Here is a 10,233-nt window from a genome sequence, read left to right on the forward strand (position 1 = left end):
TTTTTGGTAAAAGGAGCCTAACTAAATATAGTACTTCCATTCTTGTAACAACACATGATTCCTGTGTTTGATGGAGATAGAAACAGGAGGCATGCTTATTGATACTCGCTTAATCCTCATGAATTTGCTCGCTAGTCTTTAGAGCCCTACTGCCTGGGGGCATCCCATGGAGGGGACTGTGGGAGCAAAGACACAGATATAGAATTGCAGTTGGTGGATCTGAAGGTCCATGGGTCTGCTGGCTTTGTAGGAAGAGTAGGTTGACACGGGTGAGGAGGAGGAAGTAAGGCTGGAGTGCTAGATTGGGCCAAGTTGTGAGATAATTGATACTGTTAATCTTGTCCCTTTCCTAGGAAAAATCATCTCTCTTCATTATACCAAATTTCACTGTCAGGATCACTTAGGTCCTGCATTCCTTATGTTTCTATGATTGTAGCATCTGCAAGAGAACCAAATATATGTAAACTCAATGATACTTGATCTTAAGCAGTTTGCCATCTATGGCCCTTGATGCAACAGTTATACTTGTATAACTTATTTTCTTAGCTTCCGGCTTTCCAAAAGCAGACCTATCTAGATAATTATTTTTACAGGAATAATATTTTTGCAAATGTTAAGTTGATGTTTTTCATTTTCAGAAATCATGTTGCTATGCAGCTCTGCACTTATTAAATCACTGGACTTCATTTCATGGGAGGTTGGAACAGAGAAGTCATTTCTTGGCCATCAGTGGAAAACCATATTTTAAAAAATTCACAGTGAGAACATAATATTGAAATCCAGGCTTTGTTGAGAGGGGAAAAATATTGTTTAAATTTGCCAAAATTTCATTTACAAATCAAATGCTAAGCCTAGGGAATCTGGATCACTGAATTTTACTATAAGCCATTATGTAGAGAAGACCGATAATATGCTGCAAGGGACATTTCTATCTAAGAATAGGGAAAGCCCCTTATATTTCTGAGAGGAGATGGTTGGGAGGAGTAAAGAGAAGAAAGACAAGCCATCAGACGTGATTATGCCAGCTCTCTTGTCCCCTTGGGGTAGTAGTTCTTGGAAGATGGAAGACCATCTTGGAAGATGGTCCAGGACAGCAGGTATATCCCAGCTTGTGCTTCAGAGCATCCCACAGTTGGCGTGGCACTGCATGTAACATGGTGCCAGATTGGATGGTAGAAATGGCTGAGTGAGCTGTCTAGAGGGCTGAGCTTTAGATATCACCTCATTTCTTCATATCCTCCAATATTCTGTATCCTTGACATGAATGGGAAATGGAAGAAGCAGTAGACCAGAAGAGGACTAAAGTTAGAAGGAAGAGGTCATGAATGTAGCTATGACTTCAGCAGGGATGCCAGCATAGCATTTGAGGGAACCAGGTGGGACAAACCACACCTCTGTGGGCACCACCACTGTTTCCTGGGCACCAGACCAAAGAAGCTACAACGTGTCTCAGACCAGCAAGGACTCAGAGGCAGTATCTATCTCTAAGGACAATTCATTTATTGTATGTGTGATACATAGGCCTACCTGTATGTCCAGGTGCCAATTTGGAAAGTATGAGAGGAAGGGAATACTTAGAAGGAGCTTAAACTTTGGACTATCCAAAACTGAGGTATCTTTAAATAGCAAGTAGAGAATAAATAAAGTTATATTTTCACTCTGAGTGTATAACTTTTGAACCATAAACATCAACATTCTTAACCACATGGAGAACTTCCTGGAGGCCTTCTGAGGGAGTACACATATGTTTAGCCAAGTAACAGAGAAAACTTAGCAACTCCTAATAGTAGACCTAATAATATGATAGAATTAGAATCAGAATCATAGAATCTCATAGTGATGGGAATCTTTCAGTCCAACCATCTAAGTAACCTGAACCAGAGTAAAAACAAGACTACCATGTCCAGCCAGCAGAATGCTATAATATGCTATGATGACTGGAATCCTTGTTAACCAATTCCAGCACCCAGTGAGTATGGATTTCAAATAAGATTATATTGATTGAGCACACTAGATTTGGTAAGGCACCACGTATTCTCTAAGTGAGCGATAAACAGTTGTGATGGACAAGAACAGAAGAGAGGGTTAAAATTGCAAGAGACCTTAGAGGTTGTGTATTTTAATGTTTGTTTTGATCATCTGAATCAGAATCAGCTTAAATGTATGAACATGCAGATTCCTGGACCCTAGTCTTTTATCAACTGAATCACAAATCTCTAGTGATAGACTCTGGATATGTTTTTATTTTTTATGTATTTTTATATTTTTTTAAACCAGTAATTTTTATTATGTAGTCATTTCCAAAGTTGACAAAGAAATAGATTAACTATCCCAATTACTTGTATTGACTGCAGAAAATGTTCACAACCATGTTGTAGAAATTGTTTTTTTCTAAATTAATAGGATGGTTGTACTAAATATTTGGGATAGACACATCATGTTTAAATATTTTAATCCCTAAGCATAAAAAAATAATCAGAATCAAACTAGGACTGAGCTGTCAGTCTGGGATTTATTATTGAATCAGGGTAATCTCCTCCTACTGGGCTGTCACCAGCCTGTCACCTCTCCCTTGAGACCAGCATGAAGGTCGAAGTTCACACCACCTCTGCAGACTCATTTCATCCCTCACCTGTCCATGGTCACCTGTGTGATTGGTAAGTCCTTGAGCCCGCAAAGGCCTAATAACGTAGATGAGTTCAGATCCAGAATCATCAGGGATCTGTAACTTCGGAGTGAGAAATTGGTTTTCAAAGCAAGAACCCAGCTGGGGAAAATCTATAATGGATAAATATTTAAACGACGCAAGGGTTTTAAGAAATTAAAAGAATGTGAAGTGAAGTGAGTTGTGAAAAAAACCTCCGTGCCCCTCTTCTCCGTGTGCCTCAGTTACCTGACAGCTTTGCCCACGGAGCCCAGGGGACCCTCAGCGACGGCCTGCTGTGGTCGTCAAAGTTATGGCCTCGGTCAGGACTCATTCAGTCCTCAAAACAGGCCCGAATTTCGTCTGAGCTTTCACCTTAAACCCCACACGGTCGTCCTGGCAGATCATGGTAAGATAGAAAGCCTTGCAAATAAGTCAGGTTATCTGATCTGAATTTTTCCCTTGTCAGCCCGGGCCAGAAACAAATACCCAAATGCAGCATTTGAGAGATTTCTACTTGTCTGTTGCCTCCTCGAGAACAGCACGTAACTGCAGTGCAGCCTGTACAGGAGGACAGAGGGAAGGAAAAGCCAGAGCCAGGTCTTGAGCTGAGGAGGGCAGAGTCTTGTGGACGGCCCTCAGGACTGGGTGATGCTGTGAGGGAGCATGAACCCCGTGTCCCCAACGGTTCTGAGCGCTACTCGGCCGTTGAGTCGGATCACCAGGTGGGTGATGCTGCCATTGTTGAGGGAGCAATGGAGCCAGCCTTCGGGAGGAAACTGCAGCGCTGTGCCCTGTCATCTGCAGCGAATGACACTGGCGTGACATCGGAAGATCGCCTAATTATCCTCCCCGTGCTTGGCATTCCCCGAGGGATGCAGTTTCGGAACGCTCCCTCGATCCGGACTCCATCTTCATAGCACTCCCAGCGGCCGCTTCCAGTGATACGCTGCCAGGCTGGCTTGACGAGGAAGGTTCCCGCCCCGGATCTGTGCGGACTTTGCAGACGATTGGTGGATGCCTGTTGCTGAAGCCAGTGGCTTCTATGAGGTGGGTCATGGAGGAATGGACGATTTTATTAAACCTCAACTCCAAGCTTGCAAGTCGGAGTCCAGTTAGTTCGACCTGTTCACGACCCAGTGAGTTCAGACAGCAGTCCTTTTCCAGGGAGCCGTCCACATGGTATTGGGAACGCTTGACGAGGAGAATGTGCCCTGTGGCCTTGGCTCTGCAGTGGTCCAGCCTGGAAGCCAGCTCTTCTCCAGATTCCACGTTCCTCTTCCTTAGGTTGTTCAGAGACAGTGGTTCTTGCCTGTCCCGGTCGGGGTCCCAGAGGCTGAGGCTCGGCCACGTGCCCCACGCCCAGGCCCGCGGCTCGGCTGCGCGCGGCTTCCCCACTGTGCCAGCAAAGCAGAACCCCGGGACCAAGCGCCTGGCCAGCCCGCAGGCTGCCAGCCTGAGCACCTGCTGGATCCCGGGGCCGCCCGCTCCCGCTCAGGTCCCAGGCGCTCAATGCCTGGCAGGCGTGCCGCCTCTGGATATGCTTTTAAATAACAGAGTTGGGCCCGGCGCGGTTGCTAACGCCTACCTGTAATTCCAGCCATACAGGAGCTCCACACCAGCCTGGGCAACATAGCGAGACTACAAAAATGAAAATAAAATAAATCGGAGTGTGGTGGCACGTCCCTGTCATCCTAGCTACTAAGGAGGCTCAGGCGGGAGAATGGCTTGAGCCTGGGAGTCCAAGGCTGTAGTGAGCTATGATGGCGCCTCTGCACTCCAGCCTGGGCGACAGAGCAAGACTCTATCTCAATAAATAAGTAAGTAAGTAAGTAAGTAAATAACTGATCTGTTTTGTGCCACCTATACCACTTTTCTAGTCCTAGACTTCATTTAGCAAATGAGAAAACCAAGGTGTAGAAGAGCAAATGATTTGGTCCTGATTACTCCACTAGTTAGTGGAAGAGCCAAGATTGTATCTAATAAGTCTTTCACAATTTGTTAATTGAGAGGGAGAGTGGAGAGATGATGGGGATGGTTTATGAGATACACCAGGCTGGTTAATCTTGTCTTTTAGTCACAGGATGCTCATTCCCTTCCCATACTCCACTCTCTTAAAGTTATTGTTCAAATGAGTGTGGCAAGGTTCGTGAACTCTTTTAGCTGGGGGTGTGAATTCTCAGTCCCTTGACATAGGAATTTTCAGCATATCCCAATAATTAGATTCTGGAAGAACTTGTAACCCAAACTCATACATAGGACTGCTTTATATTGGAACACCAACTTTCTGCATGTTATGGAACACATAGCTCCAGAACCGAGATCAGTTGTCCGTCTACAAATGTCACTCCCTTTTATTTGATGAATTGACTGAGGAATACTTATTTCCATATCAGCAGACAACTCTAAATATATAACATATAAACCTCTGTGTTTATATGTTTGTTTTCCCCCAGTAAAGGAAGTTGGCTTTCAGTCCAGAAATTATTATTATTATTTTATTTTTTGAGAGACAGAGTCTCACTCTGTTGCCCAGGTTGGAGTGCAGTGGCATGATCATTGCTCACTGCAAACTCGGACTCTTGGTCACAAGCAATCCTCCTGCCTTGGCCTCCTAAAGTGTTGGGTTTACAGGTGTGAGCCACTATGCCTGGCCCAGAGATAATATTTTTCATAAGACAAGTTGGAAGCAGATGCAGTCACCAGAGGTCCCTTTAGTTCTACTCCGCTATTTTCCTAAATGCAATGCAGATTCTTGCCTTTGTATCTCCAGAAGATTTTCACGCTTTCCAAATTTCACTTCTCTTCAGTGAAACGCTTTCTTATTTCTAGAGTTATTCTACAGCCGGCTTTCATCTACCTGTTTATATGTTTATGCTCATTTTTATGTCAGCATTGCATTGAACAAACAAGGGACAATCAAAACAATTTTTTTTTGACAACTGCTGCAAGCACAACCACTCTGAGGGCAAGTTCTTCTCTGTCCCAGATGAAATGAGGGGCAGGTGCCATTGACTTTCCTGGTTACTCTTAGAAAATAAAATATCATCTAGATACTTTAATCTCCAGAGTAATCTCAGTTTAGTAACCTGGATGTCCAACCAAAACTCCAAATTTCATCCAAAGTTAAAGTTTCTTTCCTCCTCCAGCATTGGCCTGTCAGGGCCCAAGGTGGAAAAGCAAGCGGGAAGTGATTGGCTTCATGACTCTGTCACTTCTCCCCTGCCCTCCTTCCCAGGTCCCTGACAAGGTAAGAAGAAGGCAGGGGAGGCAAGAGGTTGGGAGGAAGCCTTATTGACTCACATCAATCTATGATAGACATTTACAGTTGATTTTGTCATGGAGAATTTTCATAGGTTCTTTCGGGACATCCATTGCTGGAAGTCTCCCTTGATGTGGGCACGTGCTTCTGCTAATCACTTTGCCTTTATCTCACAGCCCACTGGGTATATTGTGGTACACCTCCATTTTTAAATGCCATAGCTTCCTAAGATGTAGCCCATTTTTCCTTTGAGCACCTGGTAGGCATCCAGCCCTAGCCATAAAATTAACCTTTCGATTTATCAGGCACTAATCACATAGCAGTCTGGTATCAGAGGTCACATCACAGGTTCTCCTGGTGGTTGATTTTGAAGTCTCCTCACTAGATTTGAAGTCAGGAGAAGGCAACATTCATCCCTTTCCCAATCAGGAGTGGAGAGTGCAGAAAGAGTTGAGACTCAGCACTATACCCATTATTCCTAAATACATTTTTTTCTCTAATTGCAATTTTCCAAGCATTTAATTTCATTTTCTATTCTTTTTTTGAGAGAGACTAAGGGTTGCAAAACCAGATTTAGACTACATCCATCACACTTTCTCCATAAATAGCCTTGTATATCATTTTGGAACCTGGAAGCAGTTGTTTCTGCCTATTGCCTTGGGACCTCAGCCTAAACTGGGACCAAATCTCATTTTACCTTCCTGTTGCATTCAGATGGAGACGGATCTGTACAACTAGCTGGAAATGGTGCATACTTAACTTCTGAGCTCTCACCTATCTCTGCAATTTCCTTATGTTTGGAACTTTCTCTTTTCCCCTCCCCTCCTACCTGATAAGGGCCTCCACTTTCTGTGAAGTCACCCCCATAGTATCTATTTCATGTCATCACTCATTCTTTGATTTTGCAGCTCTTTCCAATTTGATATTTCCTTGCTTCATATCCCTCCACCCTCAAACTTAGGGATTTTTAACTTCTGTTTGTGCTATCAATTCAATGCAAGATTCCTGTTTAAAAAAAGGTAAGGACTATAGTTCTTAGAAAGAGATGTTAGAGAAATTTTTCCAATAACCTGGGCCCTTGGTCCCCTTGGTACCTCATCATCCGGGCCCCTGCAGATTCCTGCTTTCTTCAAGGGAACTCTGCCTGCTTGCAGAGACAGAGGAGACCCTTTGGTTTGTTGCCTACATAAGTGTGGTATCAATTACTGAAAGGAAGCACGTTGTGAATTCTGTTTGCCAGTTGTATTTCAGCTTGTATGTACTTACTTTGTTCCACTTCTTTACTTGCAGCAGAAGAATAAGGCAAACATTTTTAAAAATTCCTTTGATGAAACAACACAAAACAAGCATAGCCATTTATTTCAGACCAAAATTTTTTGAAGTATTTTATTTATTGTCAAAAAGAAAATAGTGGAAATAAATTAAGATGATGTAGATGCAGAGCTAAGAAGACAGTCAGATCAATACACTGAATTATATTGTTATCAATTACACATTTGGCCATGTGATAAATGTTATAAATGCTTTCAACTTTCCTCTAGATCCCAGAAAGAACGTTTCATTAGACTAATATACATTGGAAAATAATTTGAATTTAGGGAGCTAAATATTTAGAACAATTTTGATTAGGCTGCATGTTAAAGAGGGTTTATATATTCACCATTAGTAATTCCCAATCTAATATTGCCAATGAGGAAACTCTGAACAGCTGTCATCTAGAATTCTAAAATATCACTCGTTGATAAATGTGCAACATAAGCACCATGGCTCAACAAAATGAAGTGCAATTTTCTCTTCAGTCAGAGAAACGAGCAAGTTCAAGATTAGTTATGCATTAAACAGTCCATTTGGGAAGGCTAATTAGGGAGAGAGAGAAGACCTTGAAATAGAAGTCACCAGAAAAAGCTAGCAGATGAGTCTTTTTGGAGACTTAATTTGTCCTTTGTCACAGACAGAACACCTGTGAAAAGTGCATGCTGCCCTCTTCCAAAGTCTGGTTATGAGGTTCAGAAGGTTTTCTGATGCCTGATGAACAAAACAAAACAAAACAAAGCAATAGTAGTTCATGAAATTGTCTTTAGAGGTGCTGAGGCCTTTTGGACATCAGGTTTCCAACGTGATATAATAGGTGTGCAAACTCAATTACAAAAAAAGGCATGGGCACAAGATTTTGGCTTGTTCTTGTTTTCCGCAGTACTTTAGAAGGCCTGAGAATGAATAGAACATACTGCATTTAAGAGAGTCACATTTTGACAGGAAATCTAGCACATGGAAAAAAAATCTAAATTCTTTCCAATTTAAATACACTCAGATTAGTATAGCTCTCATTCCAACCAAATACCAGTGCTCCCAGAAGCTGCCCCAGTTTAATATCACATGCTATTCTTTATAGAACACTAATCAAGGACAAGAAAGAAGTTATTCTTGTGTAAGTTGCATTTACTTTAGCATCACTAATGTGTTTCTTTCTTGAAAATCTAGACAATGTTTCTTAACGAAATTGTTTTAGAGTTTTGGTATCCCGGTTCCTCAATATTATCTCATACAAGGTAAATGAAACAAAAAGTTCTGGAGGAGAAGGGTAAGAGTGTTGGTTGTCTATTATTGGAAGAGGGGGATCCCAGAATTAGTGATAATTCTATGAAATATCTCTGAGCAGGTTGTCCTAGACCTGTCTTTACTAAGGAATGGAACAAATGCCCTTAAGAAAAGACCAGAATCTTAAGTTAAAGTGTTTCTTCTTAGAGCCTTTTTTCTGAGCAGTTAACAGTCCAGCCTTGAAGCAAGATATGCCAAAAGCTGTGCTCTTAAACTCTGTCAGTGTCAAGAACTCTCAGATGATCTATTAAAATCCAAGGCCATGTACATTCTCTTAAGAAAATCTGTTTTTTAAAAATCTAGTTCTCTTTTTCATTTGCAAGTAGCAGGGCTAAGGAAGGCCACTTCTGATGATTTCATAATGAGGCTTAGTGAGCGGTTGAACTTGCCTACTCTTCTGAGCTCAGGTTAGGCAGTGTCTAGAAGCTACGAGAACTGCTCTGGGGATCACGCTACTCACTGATCTTTAATCCTCTCCTCAAGTCTTTTTTCCCTTATAAAGGGAGATTTCTTGGTCTCATGGGAGAAAAATATCCTGTCGACCTGAGTGTGTGTGTGTGTGTGTGTGTGTGTGTGCTGTAAGTATATACTTCTTGCAAAAAAGTTCCAAATCTCTACAGTCTACAATCTCAACCATGGAAATCATCTTGTTCATCTTTTATTCCCACAACCGGGGATAATATCCAAAACATTTAACAACTAATACGGCTTCTTCACAGGTTATCCAAATGGCACTGGCAATAGTGCTGGAGTAGAGACCTGAAAGCCCCATTTGTGTCTCTGGTTGGAGGGTAATGGAGAGGTGTGGATAGATGGCCGTGGGAAACACTGGGTGGGCTCCAGAAGTGGTTATTCACCAACTCGTAGTAAAGTATTTTAATATTTTAACCATCAATACAGCTGTTAGCGCTGTGCACTGCCTGGGTAGAAGCCCAGTTCATAGCACTATGAGGTGGAGATTATAACCTCTGTTTTATAGCTGTGGGAACTGAGGCTCAAGGAGATTAAGTAATTTTTCTATGGTTACTCAACTAGAAGGAAACAGGGAGAAAGGGAAACCTGAAGGGTAAGCCAGGCTTATAAGATGACCAAGCACAGGCGTTTCCTGCTCCTCTATGCAGCACCTGTTAACCAGGCCCACATTTATCCAGCTCCTCAGTATCTGGTCTGTTAAATCAAGTTTAGAAATAACCTTTGACCTTCTCTCATTCTGTGAGGTTGGCCTGGCTGGAAAAGTCTGCAAGAAGACCATACAGGTGGATGCACCTCTATAAAGTAAAGGTTGTTACTGCCTTACCCACTCCCCTCCAAGCTTCAGGAGACCCTGGCTGTTTTCAGGCTGTACAAAACCCCTTTAATGGCTGCTTTGCTGAATGACATGGAAGTCTGTGAGACCATCTTTTCTAAGATTGCTTTGGCAACAAGAAGTTGAAATATACTCTCTAGAAAGGATTTTTTCCCTTTTTCCTTTCCTTTCCAAAGATCAATAAAGTATACAAAGGAAATACATTTTCTTTATTTTAAAAATGTCTCTACATTTTAAAAAATTTGGGGTTGACTATAAAATTAACTAATACTTATTGTAAGCAAGTGTGAAAAAAACTGGTTTGCAAATTACTTAATAAAATTAGTTACACCCCTACTACCTGTTATTTTATTATATTTACTGACATATATACTCCTGGAATCATATTTTTCAGCATTTTAAAGTTTTTTTAATTATTAGTTT

General features: G+C 41.8%; 1 protein-coding gene across 3 annotated transcripts; it reads left to right on the plus strand.

Annotated features, from left to right (window-relative positions):
* Positions 1–710: 710 nt before the first annotated feature.
* LOC100458283 (uncharacterized) lies at positions 711–9,955 on the plus strand. Of its 3 annotated transcripts, XR_008525427.1 has the most exons (4): positions 711–1,969; positions 3,114–3,694; positions 4,245–4,464; positions 9,722–9,955. XR_008525427.1 is itself a non-coding variant. In XM_054555794.1 (2 exons), the coding sequence occupies exon 2, from the start codon at positions 3,690–3,692 to the stop codon at positions 4,236–4,238; it is 549 nt and encodes a 182-aa protein (XP_054411769.1). In that variant the 5' UTR covers positions 711–1,969; positions 3,114–3,689; the 3' UTR covers positions 4,239–4,765. The 3 variants fall into 3 exon arrangements, 1 of the variants encoding a protein (XP_054411769.1); XR_008525426.1 differs by having other exon boundaries at positions 3,114–4,464; positions 9,722–9,886; XM_054555794.1 differs by lacking the exon at positions 9,722–9,955 and having other exon boundaries at positions 3,114–4,765.
* The last annotated feature ends 278 nt before the right edge of the window (positions 9,956–10,233 follow it).

The sequence above is a fragment of the Pongo abelii genome, chromosome 4 (genome assembly GCF_028885655.2).
Source record: "Pongo abelii isolate AG06213 chromosome 4, NHGRI_mPonAbe1-v2.0_pri, whole genome shotgun sequence".
Lineage (NCBI taxonomy): Eukaryota > Metazoa > Chordata > Mammalia > Primates > Hominidae > Pongo > Pongo abelii.